The sequence below is a fragment of the Nanorana parkeri genome, unplaced genomic scaffold (assembly GCF_000935625.1).
Source record: "Nanorana parkeri isolate BGI_ZX_2015 unplaced genomic scaffold, ASM93562v1 scaffold1659, whole genome shotgun sequence".
Taxonomy (NCBI): Eukaryota; Metazoa; Chordata; class Amphibia; order Anura; family Dicroglossidae; genus Nanorana; species Nanorana parkeri.
The window spans coordinates 185,584-211,956 of record NW_017307927.1 but is presented as its reverse complement, the minus strand read 5'-3'; the positions used below and the strand labels follow the sequence as shown (position 1 = coordinate 211,956).

At 44.8% G+C, this 26,373-nt stretch overlaps 1 protein-coding gene across 2 annotated transcripts in view; it reads left to right on the top strand.

Moving 5' to 3' along the window:
- The first annotated feature begins 1,374 nt into the window (after positions 1–1,374).
- PLA2G6 (phospholipase A2 group VI) overlaps positions 1,375–26,373 on the top strand; it is an 80,378-nt gene continuing 55,379 nt past the window's right edge. The window contains exons 1-3 of one of the 2 annotated variants that reach the window (XM_018571043.1): positions 1,375–1,447; positions 22,299–22,515; positions 26,137–26,352. In XM_018571043.1, coding sequence (XP_018426545.1) covers positions 22,307–22,515; positions 26,137–26,352 — 425 coding nt within the window. In that variant the 5' untranslated portion in view covers positions 1,375–1,447; positions 22,299–22,306. Of the gene's footprint in view, positions 1,448–15,806; positions 15,862–22,298; positions 22,516–26,136; positions 26,353–26,373 lie in introns of those variants that run through there. The other variant, XM_018571042.1, reaches the window with a different exon arrangement.

Here is a 26,373-nt window from a genome sequence, read left to right as displayed (position 1 = left end):
ATGGAACAGAGATGCGTCCGGGCAGCGTATTTCTGCGTATTTTACGCGCATACGCATGATTGCGCATATATACGCACGTATATGCGTGTACATGCGTATAGTTCATAAAAATTTCTATTAGGAATGAGGCATTCTGGGAATGCAAATAGTGCACGCATACACGCTTGTAAATATACGCGCATAGACGCTCGTATATACGCGCATAGACGCGTATATACACAATATACAATTTTGCTCTTGCGTTGTATGTGAATGAGGCCTTAATGTGTCTCTGTGAGACTTACTTTCAGCACAGTAATCAAAGCATATTCCATAGAAACAAGGACTGCTGCATGTTTGTGCTGTATAATGTGAATAGGCTTAGGTTTTATTTAATTGTCCCCCTTTGAGCCACTCCCACTGTTAGTACCCATTCATACCTGAGAGTAGCGGGAACGTGTGCCGCATTCACGCACTTATATGTGCGTTTTTTTATTTCAATGGGGTCCTGAATGCACGACAAACGCAGAATAGTAGAGCATGTAGCAAAATCCGTGACATGCATTCTGTGTTTTTTTTATCCTCGTTTGTGCGTATTTTAACACGTGCAAATGCGGAGGAAAAAAATGCAAGTCTTCCTGTCCGCATTTGGGGTGCCATTAATGGTAATGGCACAGCAAGCACGTTTTGAATTTTTGACACGTTTCGTGAAAGCATGCTTTTTTTTTGGGGCGTTTGACACACGTATATGAAACACACGATCTGGCCACTGTACAACAAAACACATTACATACCACAGAATTCCTTTTGTCAGTGTACCCTAGGTGGCCCGGGGTCTTTCACAAGCTTAACAATGCTGTGATAATTACTGTATGCTGTGTATTTTTTATAAGAATTGTACAACTTTCATGTGGTGTGCAAGATGAATACTACCTTATGAATTACCTTTATTCTATAGATCCCCTGCTTTAAAAATATGGTTTTGGAGGGTGCTTAACAAGCATTCATGTATCTTATGTGTGGAAAGGTAAATTAGTTTGAACATCTGAATTACAAAATGGAAGGTGACACTGAAATCAAAAGGGTTAAAGTCTCTCCTGTGAAGTGAACCTTTTACTGTGCCCAGTAAAGTCAAAGTACAAGTTCATGTAAAGCCATTTTGGAAGTTGCTGGAGGATAGTCACGTCTTGTAGATATAACAGTTTTACATAGGATAGTATGACACAGACTTGATCATGGTGGATATCTGTGATCACCTGTTTACAGACTCTCCAAATTCTGTTTCATCCTTTTTTTGTTCTCAGTTTCAGTGATGTTTTTCAGGTATAAAGTGAAATTTTTCAATTATAGCTAGTTTGACAAAAAGGAATGTACATTGTGAGCAGCTCCTATGTAAGAATAAACGCTGCAGCAACACAGGCAGCACAATCATTGTGACACGGATTTTGGGATGCAACAGCACAGCCAGGTAAGTACATTTTTCACACTTTAGCCCCTTATGGCATTGCTCATAGTGTTTAGTTTAACCTTTAGGCTCCATTCACAATGCAGCGGCTGTCTGCGAGTATTCGGTAGTGCAGGTACGCACTCAGCCACTCTAAACAGGGAAAACAATGCACTTTAATGTGCATTGTTCAGACTATAGAAACTGTGCTGCCCCCAAAATAGTGCGTTCTAATACGGCGGATTCCCCACATTAGCGGCTATACAATAGCCTTGTGGAATCTCTGCAGTTGTTTCACATATAGCACTTCCGCACGGAAAACCGCACAGGAAACGCTAACGCTATATGTGAATGGAGCCTTATTTAAGCTACCGTTTAAATGTAATCTGTACCAACAACAATGCCTCTTCTGGGTGACTTTTAACCCCTGCTCAGAGATCCTGTGCTGTTTGCTACTGTGCATTTGTGGCTTTCTATTATAGGAGATGATGGCATACCTCCCAGCCTCAGAATGTGAGAAACGGGGGCTTTTAACAAGTAGACGGGTGGGTAGACATTGTGGGTATAAATAGATTGTACACTTTGCAAGGGAATTTTCCCTTAGCTTTGTGATTTTTTTCCTTAGCTTAGTGAATAAGGTAAACGTCTGCTGACTTCCATCATCCAATCATGTGCAAGTGTGATTTGATGATGGAAGACAGCAGAGCTTCACCTTATTCACTAAGCTATTTTCCTTGCACATGATTGGGTATTCTTTGCAAAGTGACATTCCACCACATTCACCAAGCTAAGGGAAACATCCTTTGCAAAGTGAACACCTATTTGCCTTTAGTAAAACAACCCCAGTCCACTGCACTGCAAACACATGCTGCAGTTCTTGTACCCACAAAATTATTTTAAAAGTGTATCAAAATCCAAGAACAAAAATGTAATAGATTGCTGCTTACCAGTCCTTAGTGGCCGCATTGTTTTTATTTTAACCTTTATTTTCAATTGTTGATCCGACTAGTGATTACCCTAAGACAGGAGGTGTGTTATGCTGTATCTGTGGAGGAGCAGCATAGCCACTTTTTTACAACAACACTGTCAATCTGGGGAGAAGGTACTATTTAGATCAGGGGCAGGTAACATTGGAGAGGTGGAGCTCAGCCTGTACAACATGAAAAAAATAAAAAATGTTAAGAAATAACCTAGCAAGACCCCATTAAAAAGTAAGAATATTTGACGAGTTCAGGGGTCAGTGGAGAGTAACAGAGTTCAGTAGTAAGTAATGCACAGAGTGCAGGGTGTAGGAGTAAGTAATGCACAGTGTGCCGGGGTCAGGAGTAATGCAAAGTTCTGAGATCTGTAGCATGCAAAGCAGAGTGCAGGGGTCAAGAGTAAATAATGCAGAGTGCAGGGTTCAGGAGTGGGTAACACCGAATACATGGGTCAGGAGTATGTAACACAGAGTGCAATGTTCAGGAGTAATTAACTCAGAGTTCAGAGGTATGTAGTATGAAACACAGAGTGAAGGAAGGGGTTAGAAGTAAATAATGCAGAGTGCAGGGGTCAGGTGTAAGTAATGCAGAGTGTAGGGGTCAGGTGTAAGTAATGCAGAGTGTAGGAGTCAGGCATAAGTAATGCAGAGTGCAGGTGTCAGGAGTAGGTAACACAGAGAGCGGGTCAGAAGTAATTAACCCAGAGCCCAGGGGTCAGGAGTAGGTAACACAGGGTGCAGAGCAGAGGAGGAGCCTAGGATTTCCCTCAGCTACTGCATTCACATCAAAGCTCTGATATGAAGTCTAAAAGGTGGCTGCTGAGGTCAGAAGCTGGCAGCATAGGCGGTTGCGATCTCCCCCACAGTTGGCTGCAACCTACAGGTGAATCGCAATCGTCTGGTTGCCCACGATGGACTAGAAGATTTAGAAGGACTTTACATAAGTAACTAACAAATAAAGCCTAACTCCAGCTAACACTGTTGAAGCAGTTACAGCAACAGGATATTTTCCGTTTGGGATAAAGATTTTACTTGCGTGAATAAAAACTGATCATTGTAAACTTCAGTGTTAAATGGATTGTAACAACCCTCTAACTTCTGCTTTAGCTGTGTAGCTAAGTTGAGAAATAACAGACTTACTGGCAGGATCACTACGGTAGTAATAACCTATGTTAATGGGTTTGAATTAACTGCCAGCGTCCAATAACTTTCTCTAGTAAACACATTGCAGATCCCGATCTTTAACTGCCTCGGTATGAAATCTAAACTCCCATGGGTCTTTCCAGTCTGTAAAACCTTCTACACCATTTTAAAGGAGAACTATGGGGTTAGGGCTTTTCCCCATAGTTCTCTTTAGGGTAACGGGAGGATGCAAACTAGCGTCCTCCCATCACCCTAAGCTCAGTATACCGCGAGCTGCAGGTTGCGGTATACTGAGACGCCGCAGCTGAAGCGGATCCCGTTCCGCCAGTCAGAGCTGGAGGATCGGAGCGGGGAGGGGGGAATTCAGCCCCTCCCCTGTCACGGCAGAGAGCCGTAACAGGATCGAGAAGTGAGCGAACGCCGGTATGTGTTCGCTCACTTCGCGATCTACTGAGCCAACCTGTGACAGTCTCATTGTCACATGTCGGCTAGAACTATGAGGTGAGTTAAAAGCAGTCACATCATAGTTCTCCTTTAACTATTTACGTCATCAGTAGCTGGCTTCTTTATCCTCATGGAAAAGCAAGCAACATTCAAACCAAACAAACTTATTATATTACTAAAATAAAAACGAACACACTCCAAGTGGCAAGAAATGGCCGCGGCATTTTTTTATTGGTTTACTCATAAATTAAAATCTTTAAAATATATAAATAAATAACATAACTTCAACTAGTACTTGGCTAGAAAGGCCCAAGCACATCAATAATGATAAACATTTGTCAACATCTTTTAAAATGTCCCCACAAGCCAGGCTTTAACTAAAGCCTGGCACCCCCACCACAGGCATTTCTAAACAATTCTGCAACCCAAGATTGAAAATATCAATTTTGAGACCAACATCCGAAAAAGATGAACAGCATCATTTCGGTAAATAGCGTGAACACCACCTTCAAGATCGACATGTCGATAAGAAAAGCCACCCACAAAGGGCATAAACTTCTCCATCGTCCTGTTGATGCGCCTTCTGATCTTTTCCAAGCAAAACAAATGACAAACGCACTCAACAATTTGTCACCAACTATACAGTAAGGTGCACACGAAATGGGCTTCAAACAGTAGACAGTAGAAAGGCATCATGGCACACTCACAAGTCAGCATGTAAAACAACTTGTCTCACCACTAAGGTTAATAACAGAGGTTTGGATACACGTCTTCTGCAGAAAATGTGAAAGCCGCACAGCCGAGCCAAGGCACCTCTTATAGTGCGGTCCTAACTCTAAACTATGAGAGTCTCCATCTTGGAGCACATGGGGCAGAAGATTTCAAATTGGGTGCAGGTTTTTCAGGAGGAAGCCCAACCTCCTTAAAGGCACAGGAACACACAAGGGATCCCGCACATCCCAGTGGCAGCTGAGAACCCCCATGCGTCACTGCACCAAATCGGTCAAGCAAAACAAATGACAAACGCACTCAACAATTTGTCACCAACTATACAGTAAGGTGCACACGAAATGGGTAAAAAAACTTGTCTCCCCACTAAGGTTAATAACAGAGATAATTTTCTCTAAGATAGTTCCTCGGTTGCTATGGTTACCTTCCCCTGCATTTCGGCACTTGGAAAAAGGACCTTCCACCCGCCCCTCAGAAATTTCATTCAAAATCTTGTCTCTGACAATAGGCTCCAAACTAGCAACCGATTTCAAATTATTAACCCAGACACCGCCAGGGCCAGCAAAATTGGGTAGAGGAAAACCCTGAAAAAATCCTTCAAATAATAGGCTGGCCTTCCGCTGGTCTGGGTAAATGAGAAGAAACGGTAAGAGCTTTTCCAGATTCACTGGAGATTGCACTTTTTTGAAAAAGCTCCTTAACCCCCGAGTGACCAGGGGTGTTCATCTTTTAAAAACAACGAAATACAGGGTGAGAACCACTGCAGAAGGCACACTCATGTCTATACCGACAAGTGTTTGGCCATTTGCACTGGCTCTCATTAAATGAAAAACATAACCCTTTCTTAATAGAGGAGTTGGAAGGCTGGGCAGGAAGAGGCCTAGCTGCAGGCATTTTCTGTGGGAGAAGCAGATTCCGCCATAGACCGACATCCTTAACTCCCCATTGTAAAGTTCTGTGAACCAACATCTTTTGTCTAAATGATTCGTCATATGTGAACCAGCCCAGGCCTCCAAAACCTCTATATGCCTCCAAAACTATGTCCACATGTTGAAACAGTCCACTACATGATGCAGGGTGCTTTTCCCCTAGGACACTAGCAAAGATACAGAATGCCTGTAGCCAGTTCTGAAAAGTTCTAGCCACAGGCCGATGTCGATCAACATCAGAACCATCCTCAGCTTTTTTATCCGACCTGGATAAAAATTCCTTGGAACAAGGGAGCAAGGACAAAATATCCACATACTCCCCTTTCCAAATTCTATCTTTGAAAGTGGCAGAAAAATGGAAACCTAACGGAGGCAAAACACACGACAAAGCCTCCCTGTGACACGCTTCTGGAACATCCATTCTAACAGAAGGGACAGGAGACACACAGGTATTAACAGCAGAAACAACAACAGGGATAGATGGGGAAGGAACAGGAACCCAAACAGAAGCAGGAGACACATCATCAGAAGTTGGAGGGACCACCTGTCTGCCTTCTAAAAATAAATGGAATTGATTCAGCAAAGAATAAAATTAACAGCAGGGTGCTCACCAGATGGACCAGCAGAGAACGAAGGAACAGGCTGTGTGCTGGGAGGAATACTGCTGGGCACTGCTGACAGGAGTTGTGGATCCGGTTGCCTAGGCGATGACCGAGGAGTCGAGCGGCCAATCCCGCCACTACCTGAAGGAGCTGGACCTGGAATCGGCATTCGCGGCCGAGAAGGAGGAGCCACAGTCCTGGGTCGTCTGGAGGATTGTCGTGGAGGAGAAGGGGAGAAAGTCTGGCGCCGACGCCGAGCCCGCGATCCTTGTCTGCAACCGCCGATCCGGTCGCCATCGTTAGTCCCGCCCACTTCCGGGTGCTGCCGTGTCACTTCCACCGCAGTGACGGGCAACTCTATGGTAGGGACAGCCGCCGGAGGACACATCAAAGCAGTGGGTGGGCGAGCACGGAGGACAGCCGCACAGAGCTACGGGCAGTTGCGCTGATGTTCTCAGTGAAGGGGCCAGCTGAATTCAGTTCAGAAGTCTCTTCAGGGGGGCAGGAAAGGCAGAAGGGGCAGCCGCAGCAGACCCAGAGACCTCAATCTGTGGGTAAGAATGGCTTCCAGCAGTAGTGGAGAGACTGAGGCACTGTTGTAGTAAACTCATCCCATCTTCTTCCTCAGCTCAAGGAGCCAGTTGCTGCCACAGATTTTCCATATCCAATCCGTCCAGGAGCTCCTCTGGATGTCAGCTGAAGAAAGGTGAGAAGGTCACAACGGTCCATACTTTTATAACCCTCTGCAGCCAATCAGGGGCTGTTGCTACCCGCAGCTTTTCCCGCCTAGACTAAGGTAAGTCTGCCCGGATATTGTCATGACCAATCCTGTTGGGCTAGAGCACAAAGAGCGGGAAAACAGCAGAGGAAGAAACAAAAGGGGGGAAAAAAAGAGCACAAAATGGTCGCTGCATTTCCATGAGGGGGAATCACTAAGTCGTTTTTCTCCCCTGACATTCCATGGGAGTGCTCACTGATGACGTTGGTGCCAGATCTTGCGCAGTCAGGGGCTGCTACCTGTAAGTTTTCATGTCATCTATGAAGAAATAAAGGTGAATTCTTTTTTTTGTTTTCTGAAATCTATTTATATATCAATTTATGGACAAGAGCACACTGGAAGCAGCTAGGAGGCGCTGGCTACGTCACCAAGGCCTCTGAAAAAGTTGTATGTGAAAAAAAGAAACTGTATGTTTACCTAAAAAAAGCATGATTTGTTTTTACATATGAGCCCAGGCCCCAGGTGTGAACCTGGCCTGAGTGTGCAGTAGTGTTTACTGTTGCTGAGGCAGTAAGCTGTCGCTGCCTTCGCTAGTGATCAAGATTCAGCAGTGTTCAGGTCAATGACAGAGCGACATCTTGCTGCATCTGACTACAGAAGAAGCGATTCCATAGGGACAGACAGACAGCCTCTTTTCTGCCACTGGCAATTTGTCTGGAGCAGCAGAATCACCCATTTGGGATTAGCCTGAGGGCTTGTTCACACCATAACTGCATCAAAATTGCATGCGTCTGCACAGCTGGAGTGCGATGCGTTTTGCCGTGTTTTTACTTTTTTTAGCTTAAAGGAGAACTATGAGGTGAGTAATTTACACTCAACCTCATAGTTCGAGCGGACATGTGACAATGAAACTGCCACACCTTGACTCTATAGATCGTGAAGTGAGCAAACGCATACCGTCGCTCACTCACTTTCCGATCATCTCATTGCAGAGAGCGGTGACTGTCATTCCCGCAGGGATTCCCCCCGATCTTCCAGCACTGAGTGGAGGAACAGATGGGGGAGGGGGCGGGTAAAGCTGGCTCTGCCTCTAGATAGGCAGTCAGCTGTCACCCACGCAGCTGGGTGGATCTTGACAGCATTGTCAGGATCCGTCCCGGCTGCGGCACTCTCAGTATATAGCAAACTGTAGCTCGCTATATACTGAGCTTTGGGTCACGGGAGGATGCTATTATATGTATATACAGTATATATAAAAAGGTTACCCCATAGTTCTCTTTTAAAATGGCTTTTTTATCACTTTTTTTGTAGCAGAAATCGCGCATAGAACGCGCGTTCCGCACATGGCTACAGACCACTCCCATCTTGCAGACATTTGTTGGTGAAGAAGACAAGATGGAGGATTCTAGCACATGTGGCCTGCTAGATTCTGAGGCCTTCATACGGCTTGTGCAGGGAAGACCATGTCTCTATGACATGAGACATGCAAATTATAGAAATAGAAGAATAAGGCAACGTTCCTGGCTGGAGATAGGACAAGCAACCTGGCCTGATTGGGATACCTTCCCCAAGCAAGTGAAGGAAGCAAAAGGTACATGTCAGCAATGTTTTTATGTGTTGAATATTTTCTTGCAGAATGCATGCACTGTTGTTATGCGTCATGCGTGCATTGTTTGCATATGACTTGTGTTCATTATTTTCGTGTAACATGCGTGCATGTCTGCTATGTTTTCATGCAGAATGCATGCAGTGTGTACTGACATGTGTGCATTATTTTCATGTGACATGCGTGCAGTGTTTTTATGTCCCATGCGTGCAGTGTTTTTATGTCCCATGCGTACAGTATTTTAATGTGACTTGCGTACAGTATTTTAATGTGACATGCGTGCAGTGTTTTAATGTGACATGCGTACAGTATTTTAATGTGACTTGCGTGCAGCTATTTATAAAAAACAATACTCAAGTCTGTTTTCAATTCAAATATAATTTATTGGTATCAGATCAAGGGAAAATGATGTTTAATTTTTGGAGGGGAATCAAGACTGAATCGCTTGTATCTGCCATGACACCTCCCCCTCAGGTGACATGAAGTATGCAGCAAATCCGTCACGAATGCTGTCACCATTCGTTGTTCCACGGCTGGCGCTGCATTGGCTACTCTCCATGCAATGCGCCAATGAATCCTCAAAATTAAACCCATCTCTGCAACGCACAAAATTGTGAAGGGCACAAGCTGCCTTCACCGCAGAGATGGCGTTTTCACTTTTGAGGTTTATTGGCGAGTGCAGGAAGTGCCATTTATTGGAGAGTATGCCAAAGGCACACTCCACAACCCTGCGTGCTCTGGTGAGCCTATAATTGAAGACCCTCTTCTACAGGCTCAGCCCACGACTGGAGTAGGGCCTCATTAAATGCTCACCAAGAGCAAATGCTTCGTCTCCTACGAATACATAGGGCATTGCAGGTTGAGCAGTGCCAGGCAGCGCGGTGTTCCCCGGGAGGTCAAGATCCCCGCGTCTCAACCTCAGTCCGAATTGGGAATGGCCAAATACCGCAGAATCTGAGCTGCTGCCGTATGATTCAACATCAATGTAGCGGAAACAGTAATTTGAATCTGCTACCGCAAATAGGACAACCGAAAAAAAATTCTTATAATTAAAAAATCGGCTGCCACTGCCAACTGGTTTCACAATCTGAACATGTTTGCCATCTATGGCTCCAACGCAGTGTGGGAAGTTGCATGACGTAGCAAACAATGCTGCAATTTCCAGCCACTCCTCTTTACTGGGTTCCTTCATCACCACATCATGCAGGACCTCCCATATCGCAATGCACGTTTCTTTTATTAACTTGCTCGCTGCAGATTTCCCAATCATAAACGAGAAATGAAGAGTGGCCAAGGACTGGCCAGTTGCTAAATACCTAAGAAATGAAAGATAAAAGCAAGAATTTAATTAGTTCATGTTTACATTTTGTTTCCACAGTTGAAATCCTAAAAAAAAAAATGGAAGAGCATGAAGCACGCCTTTACACGCCACCGAAGAAAGCAGCGGGAATATCGCAGTGGCGCGGCTGCCAGTGCCCCATACAGCTACATTCATGCGGAGCAGCTGTCATTTCTCATTCCATGTCTTGAAATGCGGAGGTAAGTCACGTCCATTGCAATTACTATGTCATGAATGTAGTCTTATGTAACATGCATAGAATAATATATAGCACATACTTATGTATTGTTTATTACTCTTTACAGCACCGACAGGACTGAAGAGGACCAGGTGGAATCCGCCACATCACCTACAGAGCCTTCCTTCTCCCCAGGACCACTGAGCCCACCCCCACCAAGCAGCACACCACCACCACCAACACCACCAGCACCGCCGACACCAACCACCTCTGCCCCAAGATCCAGGATAATTGTACGCAGGCGTAGCAAGCTCAGACCCCGACGCCAGAGATTTGAAAGGGAGGAAGAGAGGCTGGTTGAAGTCCTGGACTCCATGGCTAATCCTGTCCCCATGCTGTCAGCTGAGGCTCATTACCTGCTCAGCTTGGAGCCCAAAATGAAAATGGTGCCTTTACGAAGACAGTCGGCAGTACGGGCAGCAATCAACAGAGTCATAGACTCCGAAATTTTCCCGGATGACTGTACACCACATGACACTGCACCCATACCTGCCCCACCCATTCGACAACCACCTCAACATGTCCAACACATGCACACACATGCCTCACAAGCATACCCACACACACCCATGCAGCATCAGCACCACCACGAAACATGGCACCCACGCCCACATTCCCCCTATGTTTATCCCTCCACCAGCCTGGCACATAGCTCCAACACACAACAACCAGCTGGCTATTCCACACGTGGAATGAGGGAGGACATGCAGGTGGATGAGCCTAACTTTGCGCTCCCAAATTACCAAAATTTATAAATTTGGCCTTGAAAAGTCCGTATTTCCATGTTTGACTATAGGCACCGTTTTCAGTTTCTTCTCCTACCCGGTTGAGCAGGAGACATTTTTTTAGGGCTTTGATGGTTCTTATTTATAGTAAAATTTTAGGACAATTTAACAATGAGTTTGTGTGGTTTTTTGGGGGGTTTTAAGATGAAGTTTTAAACTATGTTTAGGATTTGGTTAAAAAAGGTTGTGTTATATGGAGGAGGTTCACACATGCCATACGTCAGCATGCATATCACAAAGACACCTAGGTTAGAACAGCACAACGCACATGGCACTACAGCAAAAGGCACAACACACAGAGCATTAATATCCTATTCCATATAAATAACACTTGAAAACAGATTATAATTGAGTTAAGGAGGGGTAAGTAATGTCACAGATCAGCGTTGATCTGTTATTTGTAGTTCCACAAACCGGTGTAGCTCACAGATTGTAGCTCCCAGCTCGCTGCATGAGCAATTCGCCAGGTGAGAGTGTATATATGAAATTGGTGATTGATATGCACTAATTTATATTTATAAATTAGTACACATAAATAATTCATTTCATACCTACACCCGCTGAAATTCACAGAGAGCACACATTTAATCATATGTAGGTTTTCTGAACGTTACAGCAAGTATCACAGTAAATCACTATCACAGTGAAAATCACAGAGAGCACACATTTAATCATATCTAACTCTATTTATGCTTCTTTACGCCAATATTTAATTGGTCTATAATTCTACAAAGGAGTGATGTAGTGAACTTACCGCAAAGTTATAATTAATCGTTCCGGTGGTGGAATGCTGTCTCGCATAAAGGTGTCCTGACGTTCCAACTGTACCGACAGCAATCCCAGTAACTCATCAAAACTGTAAATATATATAAAGGTTTGTGGTCAATACTAGCAATTAGCAATATAAATACATGAACAACATATACATATATTCCATTAAAATCGATGATGTACTAACCTATTTATGGACATGCGGGTATAGCTGAAGAACTTCTCCTCATGTCCACGCAGTGTCTCAAACATGGCCCAAAACTGGCCTATTTGCTCACGGTTGGCTATTACTGGATGGACCCAGAACCGTCACCTGCTATCCCTTCTTCTCCACAATCTAATCAATCGCAGTGCTGCAACAACTGCTGCAGTCCGTCTTCGGTTAGCCAGCTCCATAATCAATGAACAATCAAAAAACGCAACTCTTCTCTGCACAAAATATACTCCACACACCACACGGTCTTTTGCATACAGGAAAAGGAAATGCTGCGTGTCAGGAAGTCTTTTTCATTGGACGGAAAGACCGGAAAGGCTTGCGGAAAGACCGGAATTCTTTTTCATTGGACACCTCTGTTGTCGCTCCAAAGCGCTCAAAAACGCGAGTGCGTCGCGCGTTTCTAATATACAAAAACGCGCTAAAAACGCGCATTAAAACGCGCAAAACGCGGGGAGGAAAACGCGCGTGTGACGCGCTTATGAAAAACGCCCAGGTGTGAACCAGGCCTGAGGGCTTACAATCTGAAAGAGGAGGGGGAAATGATACATGAGAAGGTAGCTGTGGTAGCTGTGGGAATTAATTATTTGAGAATGTGAAGGTTCAGTGGTTAGGTCGAGGTGGGATAGGCTTCCCTGAAGAGATGAGTCTTTAGGGAACGCCTAAAGGCAGTCAAGGTGGGAGATAGATGGACAGGTTGGGGTAAAGAGTTCAAGAGGATGGGAGAGACTCTAGAGAAATCCTGGAGGTGAGTAAGGGAGGAGTGGACAAGGTAGCTGGAAAGCAGGAGGTCAATGGATGAGCGGAGGGGACGGTTAGGGTGATACTTAGAGACAAGGTCTGAGATATATCCGGGGGTATATATATATATATAAAATATATATATATGATATAAAAAAATATTTTTTGTCTTATTTTTTTCAACGTTTTAATCACCTTTTAATTTGTTTAACTACTTCAAGACCAGGTGTTTAGACCCCCTTCCTGGCCAGGCCATTTTTCAGTATTCAGCGCTGCGGTACTTTGACTGAAGTTTATTCCGTCATGCAACGCTGTACTGAAATGAATTTTATACAATTTTTTGAGACAGATAGAGCTTTATTTTGGTGGTATTTAAACACCACTTTTATTTTTTACTATAAAAAATCCCAACCACCGCAATTTTTTTATTTTATTAACTTGCATTTATTAGCTGTTTCCACCAGCCGCAAGTCTACCGCAATGTCCCATTCCTGGAACACAAGAGATCGCATATATATTGTTTCCTTGCGTTCTGGGCTAGGAGGGGGCGTGGCAGTGCCATTCAAGTCAATGGCACTGCAGACATGCCCCCTCCCCCCCCTGCCCACTGTAAGATCGGCGGCACAGGAACGTGCGGTAATAAAATCCCCTGTGTTCCAGTGCGGTGGGATCTCAAAAAAACATGCATGAACGATTTTTTGCAATCCCACCGCATTGGAATGCAGGGCATTTTATTACTGCACGTAACTGTGCGGCTGATCGTACTGTGGGCGGGTCTGCAGTGCCATTGACTTGAATGTTTAATGTGCAATACTGATCCCCCCCCCCTTTTCAATTGATATTGCATTTGATAAAAATGTAATAAATACCTGCTTTTCTTCAAAGGTGAGATGACAGGTCGTTGAGGAGATGAGAAGGGCGGTCCCAAACTCGTCTGCTAGACGAAAGCGCTGCTCTCCACAACCCCTGCTGGCTGGCTGACGGAGGAAGATTCGTCCCTCACGGCTCCCTCTCTCCCTGATGTCACTTCCTCCCACTACAGCCGCGGAGGAGAGAAACGAGGGAGGGAGAGTCGAGGGGCACGAAACAGTGCCACCCGGCGACCGCCACCCGTCGTCAGCCACCTGCCACCCGCCGCAAGAAATGCAAGTATGCGGCATTGTGCGGTTTGAATTATGTGCCCGGGCGGGACGTGTGCCCAGACCCGGGCACGATTCCAAACCCGTACTGTACGGGTGAAGCCCGTACGGGTGGCAACCCTACGGCTATGGCATGTTAGATCATCAGTAACCATGTTAGGTAGGGATGCACCGATACCACTTTTTTAAGACCGAGTATGAGTACCGATACTTTTGATCAAGTACTCACAGATACCAATTACCGATACTTTTTCTTAAAGGGACAGGTCACATTGTTTCTAAAGCAATACAAACTAATGCTTTAAGGTCACTTTCTTAATATTATGATTCATGAGATGACGAGGGAGCATGACACCGGCTTCCCGGCCAATCAGAATGCCGGGCGCTGCGTCATTACACGGCGCCCGGCTTCACGATTTGCTAGCTTCCTGACCAATCGGGAAGCCGGGCAGTGCGTCATTGCATGCTACCCGACTTCCTGACGAGAGAGCATGGAGCCATTTCCTGGCCAATCAGGAAACCGGGCAGCGTGTAATGATGGATCCTGATAGAGGAAGTACTCGTGCTAGGTATCGGAGCATTTGGGCGAGTACGAGTACTCACCCAAATACTCGGTATCGGTGCATCCCTAATGTTAGGTTTTAGGTGGGCGGTCAGAAGTGGTGAAAACACAGATCTACTGCCATAATGTGCCCATACACTGGTCAAATTACGACGGTTTTTAATGTATCGGCCAAAATTCGCACAGAGCGTGGGGCTGTTGGCTCACTCGATCAGCATTCCTCGATCAGCTGATCGAAGGAGCCTGCTGAACAATTTTCGAGCAATCAGAGCCGGCAGGCAAAGAGCTGCCCGCTGAAATCGGGTATTCTTACCGGAGCCGCCAGCCCCGTCAGAATACCCGATTACAGGAAACAAGGATTCCCCGATCGACACGCTGTTTCTATTGATAGAGGAATCGGGTCCATTTTTTTCTTTCAGCCCACGGGTTGAATAAAAAAAATTGATAGGTGTATGGCCAGCCTTAGGGTAAAGTCTTTCTATGTTTTTTAAGAGTCACAATTTGTAGTTTACATATTGCTATGGACTCTCCGCTTGTAAGATCACTGGAGCGTGGCGATTGGCCCAGCAGTGTCACATGAAGCGAGTCACATGCTGCTCTTGACCTGGAGACCAGTTTAGGCCTGGTTCACACTGAGAGAGGAATTTATCAAAACTGGAGCAGAAAGATTCTGGAGCAGTTACCCATGGCAACCAATCAGCTTCTCTCATCAGTTTCTTCAGGTAAAATTTGAGAATGAAAGAGAGAAGCCGATTGGTTGCTCTGCGCAGCTCCTTCAGATTTTGTCTGCTCCAGTTTTTTAAAAATGTTTTGTAGCGCTTTTTCTGCCATAAAAAAAAGCTCAAAACATATGGGTAAAAAAAAAATCCTATTTATTTCTATGGACCTGTTCACATCTGAGAGTTTTGTCACAATAAGCAAAATACCTGATGCTGGAAAAAGTACATGAGCTTTTTTTTTGGCATATTACAGCTCATTGTGGCTCCATAGACTCAATAGGAAACGCTTGAAAAAAGTGCGTTTGCTGTATTTTTGCGCGTTTTGCGCTCATTTTCTCATTAACATTAATGAGCTACAATCTGCTCACAAAAACACGCGACTTGATTTATGCGCATAAAACGTAGGTAAAAATGTGCAAAAATGCTGTCGCCTAGGTGTGAACTCAGCATTATACTTTGCTCTCCATATGTGTAAATGTGAATGCATAGCAAATGCATCTCAAATGCTCATGTACCCTACCCTGACAGTCATGACGCACTGTATAAAATCTGCCTCCAACAAAATGGCCGCGCACTGTCTGCCTCCAACAAAATGGCTGCGCACTTTCTGTCTCCAACAAAATGTTACTTAAAACTTGATGTGTTGTTGCAGACATTTTTCGTTCCCCCACCTAATGCGGCCATGTTGTTGGAGACCACAGCCCTGGGTCAATTGGGATTGATTGATGTCTAGAACGTCCTCTCTTTGATGGCCTCTTTCACCTGTTTTGCTCAACCTCTGTAAGTAACTTACCACAGATATTGCTGGGGCTGTCAGCTTTTACTCTGCAGCCTCTCTCCTGTGCCCCTACTGCATTTACTGCCTATGATAATCCTACTCACCTGTCATCCATTCTCTGTGTTAACCCTTTCTCTGCTTCTTTATTTGCCTGTGCTATTCCTTCCAACGTGTGGTCCACTCATTATGTTGTCTGAGGTAACCCTTTCTGTGCTGACCTGCTGTTTGTACTGAATGAGGATCTCTTCTGTTGTAATGCGCTACCTGTGTTAACCCTTCCTCTCCTGATCGAGCTGCCGGTATTAGCCCTTCCTCTGCAAAAGTTCACTTTGTGCGGCATGCGATAACCCCCTACTCTACTGAGCTTTACAATAGTACTGCCTGTGTTAACTATTTACCTGCTGGGACGCTCTTGTTAACATTTCCTTTGCTGATATTAGCACTGTATTCCAGTAAACTGCTGTATGCTGAATGAGTTTTGCCATACGTTTCTTCTGATTTATACATCTGAATTCTAAATAGATGATATTTAGTTGATCATAGTTTAGTGGATCCTTTACCACTTCTTCAATTGCTCTTCCTTTACTACTTCTTACATTGATGTTTCTCTGCCACCTTTTCCATTGCCTTTTCTTCCATTGCTCTCCCTTTGTCTCTTTTTCTGTTTCTCTTCCTCCTATGCCCTTTTCTTCCGTCGCTCTTCCTCCTGTGCCTCTTGTTCCGTCGCTCTTCCTCCTGTGCCTCTTGTTCCGTCGCTCTTCCTCCTGTGCCTCTTGTTCCGTCGCTCTTCCGCCTCTTGTTCCGTCGCTCTTCCTGCTCTTGTTCCGTCGCTCTTCCTGCTCTTGTTCCGTCGCTCTTCCTGCTCTTGTTCCGTCGCTCTTCCTGCTCTTGTTCCGTCGCTCTTCCTGCTCTTGTTCCGTCGCTCTTCCTGCTCTTGTTCCGTCGCTCTTCCTCCTCTTGTTCCGTCGCTCTTCCTCCTCTTGTTCCGTCGCTCTTGTTCCGTCGCTCTCCCTCCCCTTGTTCCGTCGCTCTTCCTGCTCTTGTTCCGTCGCTCTCTCTCCCCTTGTTTTCCGTCGCTCTCTCTCCCCTTGTTTTCCGTCCCTCTCTCTCCCCTTGTTCCGTCGCTCTCTCTCCCCTTGTTCCGTCGCTCTCTCTCCCCTTGTTCCGTCGCTCTCCCTCCCCTTGTTCCGTCGCTCTTCCTCCTCTGCCCCTTGTTCTGTTGCTATCTTTCATTTCCCTCTTCTTGCGTTGCGCTTGGCCTTCTTTATGCTTACATTACACCCTTTGCTGCCATACACATTTTCTGCTTCTGATTCTTCTGCTGCTGCCTATTCCAATACCTCTGGGCAAACTAGTTTACTAGTTTCACATATAAGAAAAGTGTTTACATGTGAAAACGTCTCACAGAGATTTGTATAGAATATCTGGTTAAAATGGATCCTTCTCGTCTGAACAGTCATGTTTGACACAAACCTAGAAAGTGAGGTTGTTGGTGGATTAACGCATAGGCAGAGGTTTTCTATCATTTTTGTAAGCCCAACTCTGGGCACAATAATCCTACTGGAGCACAGTAAGATGTACAGTGCCTTTTTCTAAAAAAAACCAACCCTCCTACCATATTCAGCACTGGCTTCTTCTCATTGAAACATCAGCTATACATGTGGGTGGAAGCCCTTCCATGTCCGCTCAGGTTTTAGCATTACAGGTCTCATAGGCCTCAGTGCTGCGGTCACATCTTTACCCTCTCTCATCCTGGCCAGTCAAAACCAATGGGCCCCAGGCTCCATTTTGTGATTCGCCAGGAGGAGAGGAGAACAGATGTGACAGCAGTACTAAGGTCTATGAGACCTGTAGCGCTACAGCCTGAGTGGGCATGGAAGGTCAGCGGAAGCTGGTCTTTCACCCGCATGTATAGCTGATGTTTTGTGGTGAGAAGAAGCCAGTACTGGATGTGGCAGATGGGGTTTAAGAAAAAGCACTGTACATTTTACTGTACTCAAGTAAGACTATTGTGCCCGGTGTTGGGCTTTAACATTACTGGTTCACGTATATGCAGCGTGTTGACATGCTGTTGACATAAATATACATTGATGTATGTTATAAGGGCTTTGCAAACAAATGTGAACACACCATGAAACACATCAAAAACCCACCTCAAAAAGCTGTTGCAACAGAAGCACACAGGTGGTCTCACACTCTTTTGATAGAAAATCAGCAATTAAATGACTACATCTGCTAGCATAGGTGTTTATTATGTGACCAAATATAATAGTTTATCCCCTCTGATCTGCCAACTTTCACCCCCCTCCCCCTGCTCTTATCTGTCAATGATTGCCCCTTCCCTTCCAGGACTGACGGTGTAATATCCGTACTCTGTAGACGGGATTGCAGCCCTTTGGTATTTCATTTGCAAGCAAACTTTGAAATGCATACTGCAGGACTGCAATCCCATGTACAGAGTATGGATATTACGCCGGTAGCGTGGAGGAGAAGGAGCGATCATTGCTATGTAAGGGCAGCAGGGGGGCAGATTGGTGGGGGTAATTCCATTTTCCCAAATTCGCCTGGGAAACTGGACTTACCCTTTAAATAATATGCTATTGCCCTTAGTTTAAAGTTCCAGTAATGCACAAGTAGTTGTAGTAAGTAACTGAACGTGCCAGATATAATACAGGTGAAATTCGAATAATTAGAATATCGTGCAAAGTTCATTTATTTCACTAATGCAACTTAAAAGGTGAAACTAATATACGAGATAGACTCATTGCATGCAAAGCAAGATAATTCAAGGCGTGATTTGTCATAATTGTGATGATTATGGCTTACAGCTCATGAAAACCCCAAGAACCCCAAATCCACAACCTCAAAAAAGTAGATTATTGCATGCAATCAATAAAACAAGGATTGTACATAGAACAATATCGGACCTCTGAAAAATTTATTGGCACAACGCCTACATATCAATCCATCAACGTAGGAGGCTCTCTTTTTCCCCCCACGCTGGACCACCATTTTCAACACTCCAAGCAACATTCGAAGAGCATTCGTGGGAGCGATCTCCTCTGTCAGACCCAGTAGGCAAATAGAGATACTTAAATTAATTGGAAGTGGTATTATCTGTAGGGATGCACAGGTACCGTTTTTTTGGTATAGACTACGAGTACTGATATTCTTTATCGGTACTCGCCAATATCGATACCGGAAGTCCCATTAAGGATGTCAGGCGGTGTGTAATGACTTGCCACCTGACTTCCTGAAATGCCTCTAGGTCATGCAAAGTCGTCTTGTATAAACCACATGTTTGAGATTTCCTCAGAGTGGCTCGATGATATTAAGGTCAGGAGACTGTGATGGCCACTACAGAGCCTTCTCCTTTTTCTGCTGTAACCACTGGAGGGTCAACTTGGCCTTGTGTTTAGGCTCATTCTCGTGAAAGTCCAAGAGCGTCCCATGTGTAGCTTTTATGCAGAAGAATGCAAATTGTCTGCCAGTATTTTCTGATAACATGCTGCATTCATCTTGCCATCAATTTTCACAATATTCCCTGTGCCTTTAGAGCTCACACACCCCTAAAACATTAGTGAGCCACCACCATGCTTCACAGTGGGGATGGTATTCTTGTCGCTATAGGCTTGTTGACCACTCTCCAAACTTTAGCACTTTGGTTGGTTGTCACTCCAAATTACAGTGTGCCAGAAGCTGTGAGGCTTATCAAGGTGTTGTTGGGCATATTGTAACCGGGCTTTTTTGTGGCATTGGCACAGTATAGGCTTCTTTCTGGCAAATCGACCATGCAGCTCATTTCTGTTCAAGTATTGTGCTCCTTGAAACCACCACCACCTTTTTCCAGAGCAGCCTGTATTTCTCCTGAGGCTACCTGTGTTTTTTTCTTTGTATCCCGAACAATTCTTCTGGCAGTTGTGGCTGCAATCTTTCATAGTGCACCTGACCTTGGCTTGGCATCAAGACATCCCCAAACTTTCCACTTCTTAATAGGTGATTGAACAGTACTGACTGGCATTTTCAAGGGTTTGCATATCTTTTTATTTCCTTTTCCATCTTTATAACGTTACCTTGTTACGCAGGTCGTCTGACAGTTCTTTTCTGCTCCCCATGGCTCAGTATCTAGCCTGCCCAGTGCATCCACGTGAGACCTAACAAACTCATTGACTATTTATACACAGGCACTAATTGCAATTTAAAAAGCCACATATGTGGAAATTATTATTTAAAGGAGAACTATGGGGTCAGGGCTTTTCCCCATAGTTCTAAGGGTAACGGAAGGACACACACTAGCGTCCTCCCGTCACCCAAAGCTCAGTATACCGCGAGCTACAGCCGTAGCCTGGACGGATCCCGACATTACTGTCGGGATCCACCCAGGTGTGTGAGTGACAGCTGGCTCTGCCTATCTAGAGGCAGAGCCAGCTGTACCTGCCCCCTCCCCCGTCCGTTCCGCCAGTCAGCGCTAGAGGATCGGACAGGGGAGGGGGGAAATCCCTGCAGGGAGCCGTGAGTGACAGTCACGGCTCTCTGCAGGGACAGGATCGAGAAGTGAGCGAGCGACGGTATGTGTTCGCTCACTCCCCGATCTATTGAGCCGACCTGTGACAATGAAACTGTCACAGGTCAGCTAGAACTATGAGGCTGAGTGATTTTCACATTTCTTCAGCGAACTAGCTGAAGTCAGATCCCCCCAATGTCCTGATACCCTTGCCTGGCAAAATTTGAAAATCCAAAAAAAATTAAGAAAACGTGAGTTCTTCCATAGAGGTGTATGTTGGGACCAAGAGGCGTCATTATATAAACTTTTGCAGATGGAGTCCCAAGCTGCGACAGTGGCTTTCATCGAGTTAGTGAGCTGATAAGGTGCCTCCACGCCCCGAGATATCAGACCACTAAGGGCAGCATAGGATCCCAAGGATGCCGCCTCCACAGCTGCATCCCCATCATTCCTGGTCAACCACAACCATTTGGCCGGCAAGATAATACTTTTAAAGATTCGGCTCCCGAAGGATACCAAGTTTAATTCGGGGAACAGTAGAATTCCCTAGTACCTTACTTTTAAAGTTTTCTCTAGTTGTTGTCAATGAAGATGGCTTTTAAAAATATTCTGCTGGCTCCCGGATTGGACAGACTGATACTGAATTCCGTATTAATTTGTCCATGCAGGTAAAGAACGGCACATGTATACATGTATTTTTTACATTGAGTTTCAAGCACTGCTCAGGCTATAGTGCTCAGCTGATGCTTTTGTTAAGATGTTTTAAAGTAGCTACAAGTAGTTACAGTAAATAACTTTTACATATCCTGTCGGAAAGATAGTTACACTTCAAATATGATTTGAGCATTCATATATTAATTATGTTGTTTCAGGTATCAAGAACCTGTTTAAACACAAGAGCTTGTTGAAGTATCCAAATGTTTGAAGCTGATAACTGAAAATTGTTTGTGTATTTTAAAGCTGAATTTCAGCTTTCAGAATCCTGTTTTTATACCTTACAGAAGTACCATACCATACCATGCATGCATATAAGGAGAATGTACATACCCAGCCATTAAGGTATTGGGTGGGTCAGAGGGTACACAGAGTCAATTGTGATGTAGTTGGGGGCCAAAATCAAATGGAATCCACAGTAATTAAAGATGAGGCAATGGCTTAGTTGGGGAAGTAGCCAGAGTTCATTTTCAGGGTATACCAGACCTAAATATTAAAACCAGAGAGAGATGTAAGGATCACAGCAAGGTTAAGGCAGGTGGAATTCTAGCAACAAAGGTCTGTGTGAAAAGAGCAGGACAGTTGCAGCAACAGGCTGACAAGCTCTCTCCAGGCACCTTCAGATTTGAGCAAATTGCCCTTAAAAAGGATAAACTAATCAGAACTGGTGCTGAGACTTGCTGATGAGCATTAGTGTTTGGTTATGCCCTGCCATGTATGCAAAAAGTGTGAGGCCATACCCATAAAGGCAGGCCTGCTTTGTTCGGGAGCTGCCCTACCAAAGCAAGTGAGCTTACTTGCAAAATTCCATGCGTTTGAACGATTTGAAAAGGCACAAAAACCCCAACACCTATCAAATGTGTTTCTCTGGAGTTTATGAAAAAGTAAACCCACAATCCATAAAAACACAGGAATTAGTTCAAATCTTTAATCCTTCTTAAAACAGGCTTAAAGCAAATCCGATAAATCTTTTAAATAAAGGTCTCAAAGTATGCCCTACAAATAGAACACATCTTTTTGAATGGCGTTATCTGTATCCAACAGTTATAACAAAACACCTTCAACTGTATATTTAAAACCTAAAAGGAACAAATAAGAGAAGTTCCTTGTTAGGGTATACATACTCTTTAGGCAGAGGTAAAAGCCGTGTACAAATAAGGCTTTTAGAAATCTATTATGAGAATAGAATAAATATCTACTAATAATTGGTTTCTTTATCAGTGATTTCCATGGACCTGTTTGGGCGAATCTTCAACACTGTGAATGCAGTGAGCAACTTGTTTACAAACCCTTACAGGGTGAGAGAGGTACCCCTTCTGGACTATGTTGGTTGCCCTCGAATCAGAGAAGATGGACGACTCTTGCTTTACAAAAGCAGAACTGCAAGATCATGGGACTGTCTTTTAGTTAACCCACTGACGCCACAAAATGCCTACCGGTTTGTACCTTCCTGCTCTTGAACTATCACCAACACTTAATAATACAGTACAATTCTAAATGTGATTCATTATAAGGATTCTTGCATAGTAGGGATGCACCGGTGCCGATACCGAGTATTTGGGCGAGTACTCATACTTGCCCAAATGCTCCGATACTGGAACTTCTGGTCAGAGGGACCTCTGACCGGCAGTGCCACGAGGGAACATGGAGACGGCTTCCTGGCCAATCAGAAAGCCGGATGGCAGGTAATGACGTGCCGCTTGGCTTCCTGATTGGCTGGGAAGCCGATGCTGATCGGCCAGGAAGCTGGCTCCATGCTGATTGGCTGGGAGGCCGGCTTCCCAGCCAAACAGCATGGAGCCGGCTTCCCAAGCAATCAAGAAGGCGGGTAATGACACAAAAGCACCAGTATCGGTACTCGGTATCGGCGAGTAACGAAAGATAAATATCGGTACTTGTACGCGATACCGAAAAATCGGTATTGGTGCATCCCTATTGCATAGTGTTTCTTCTTTGATTCGTCTTTTTATCTGTGTATGCTTGTACATGTTCACAGTAAATCTTACAGTCAAGCAAGACAAACTAAAGCAGGGGTGCTCTTTAGGTAGATCGCGATCTACCAGTAGATCGCGATCGGCTCACTGACTGGGGCCTGTCCTCCCGCGGTGCTCGTGCGGCTGAATGTGCCAGACACCGCAGACGGGAATGAGAGATGAAAGGAGACTTTGGAAGCTGCTGCAGTGGAGGTAAGAAAAGACAGACAGGAGAGAGACAGCAGAGAAAGTTAGAGAAGAGACAGCAGATAGAAACAGGGGAGAAATAGAGGAGAGAGCGCGAGGAGAGAAAGAGAGGGCCGGTTGACTTCAATGCACTGCCACGCTCCATCCCGCACCCTGAATGCAGGTGTTTTTGCATTGGTAGATCTCATTGAGCTCGTCATTTGAAAAGTGGATCTCCAGATAAAAAATTGTGGGCGCCCCTAAACTAAAGGATAAAACGGTTTCATTTTACTGGATCCTCAAATCATCTCTGAATTGGTTATGACATTGTCTTTCCTTCTGGAGGGTGGCTACTTTTGTTCTCCATGGTCTTGTGTGTGTTGTGAAGTAGTCACCCCAAGCTCACTCCTGGATCGACTACAATCTCACGTTTAGTTTACTAATTTGTGTTGAGATTGTAGTCTATCACAGGAGTGAGCTTGGAGCGGTGGCTACTTTACAACACACACAGGGACCATGAGGAACAAAAGTTGCCACCCTCCAGAAGGAAGGACAGTGTCATCACAGATTCAGAGTTGATTTGGTGATCTACAGCCGATTGATACACAAATAAGACACATTGTTGTTAATAGTGAGGGGATTAGAATGCATTTTTAAGATTTAGTGTCACTTTAATGCAGCAGAGTTCCAGTATTCCGCATGTAACAGATGGAGAACAAGAGAAAAAACAACAGACAGCTTGTTAGGGAGGGGAAGGAGTGTTGAGAATGTAGAAAAGGAGAAGTTATGTAGATGAGGAGAGGGGGGTGTTTTCTGTAGTCCAGCAGAGGAGAACTCGGGTAGGACTGACAGCGCTGCTTGGGATTTCAGTGCAGCGGAGGCAATGTTGTCCGCTCACTTATTTATCTTGCATTTTAACAGAAAAAAAAGAAAACATGGGTAATGTTTTATGATGAAGGTCTGTGCATGTATTGCTGGTATGTACTAAAAATGAGTTTTTTTGCCCAGACACACACTGTAAAGCCGTAAAACTTGGCAGCACTGATGTGGTGGAAATGATATCTTCAATACACATAGGATCTTCAATTCCCAGTACCAGAATGCTGATTTTAATGTTGGCCTGATTCAGGGTGTTCTGAAGCTGTGTTTACAGAAGAGGCAGCGTTCAACTTCAAGTGTGTCAGGCAGGTTCTGGGATGCTTGTAGTGTTTCATTGTAAAGCAAACAGACAGAAAAACTGAACCTGGTTTTGTAGAGCTCCCACAAAACTGCCGGATGTAATTCTGCTTCCCGCTATTTTACCATCCAAACATAGAACTTATGTTTCCAGTTGTTAGCGATTTCTTGCAGAAATTGGCAGTGAAATGCGTTAGGATAGAATGCATACATAGAAAGTGGAGTTACAGATAAATTCCAGGATTTAATCAAATTAATTCTTGCACTAGGGGTACCCCACTGCTCGTTTTGGTCAAGGACTAAAAATAAAGAAGATATACTCACCCAATCCTCGTTCCTGCGACAGTGACCACTCACCTCTCTTACCCTTCGCTCCAATCCTGGTATGTCCCTCGGCGTCCTCACGTCTAATATACCTGCATTAGGCGTTATGGCGTCACAGGTCCTTAGACCACCCGACCCTGAGGGAGAAGAGGCTGCAGGGACTAGTCTAGCAGCCAGGCGGGACCAAGGATCAGGTGGGTATATTTCCGTCCCTAGACCAAAACTAGCCCCACTGTGAGTGTTTTGTTTTAATAAACCCTGGGGTTCTTCTTAAAGTGTATTCCTTGATTTCCTGCACCTACATGAAGTGTAATGCAGGAAGAGAGACTACATACACAGAAAGGGAAATAACTGATATTTTTGCATACACAGGAGGTGAAGTGGAAGAGAATAGACTAGAAAGCTCTGTCCCCAAACACACACATCGCTCTCTGCACCATCAGTGGGAACTGTACTTCAGCATACACAGCTCACTCTCTGGTATTTTATTTATTTATTACATGTCTCTTTATAGCTCCATCAAGTTGCACAGCATTCTATATACTATTTAATTGACATCAGTCCCTGCTCTCGATTAGCTAACCCTACATTTATACATAATAGAACTAATTAAGACGGGAGCCAATTACCCTACCAGCAAGTTTGTGAAGTATGGGGGAAAACCCACACAAGCACAGGGAGAACATGCAAATTCCATGCAGCTAGTGTCCTGGCTGAACCTGGATTGGAACCGGAGACCTCAGTGACAAATGGCAAACAGTGGCGTCACAAGGGGTTGCGGGGGGTGTGGCCCGCACCCAGGTGACATCATTGGAGACCCCCTCTAAAAAAAGTCGGGCAATTGGTCATGGACCGAGAGCCCCACAGTGTTAGGAGAGAGGAGGGGGCTCGGCGGCATACCTCATCCTGCCGGGTGAACGTCCCCTCCTCTCTCTGCCAGCGCCCATCACCAAGATGGCCGCCGGCAGGCGTCAATCAGATAGCCGCGCATGTGCGATGATGTCATCACGCACATTGTTCATGATAAAGGTAGCAACATTTGCCAAAGTATTCAACTGAATATTTACGTATGGAAGCGTACACTTTTTGGGACAGAAAGTGTCGGCCCTGGTACTCCTGTCCTGGGTGCTGTCGCTCAATGCTCAGGAGCTTTTTACATGCATTTGTCATGCAATTTCATGCTTAACAACCATCTCCTCCTAGTAACTTTCTGTTGGCTGCTAGTAGCTTTCTATTGGCTAAAACAAAAAAGCTCATGCCTGAAAACGTGCAAAATGTGTGTCTAAGAACACAACAAATGGGACCAAAAATGCAGATGCTCTAATGTGAATGTTGACCTAATGTAACAATAAGGCTGTGCAACTTTTAAATGCTTATAATGTTGTACGTTTTTCTCTTAGCCTCTTTCAGCTGGATTCAGAGGCAGAGGCACTACAAAATTTTCAGGAATACACAACCAAGTTGCGTCCTTTTTATGAAAGTGCAAGGCAGGGACTTCGGCTAGACACTGTCCAACAGCTTACTGACTTCCTGCGCAGCCATCCCAACTGGTCTTTGGCACACGTGGCAGTCGAGATGGGGCTTCGAGAAAGCTTTAGGCACAATGGCATTCTAAGGTGAGAAAAACAACTATACAG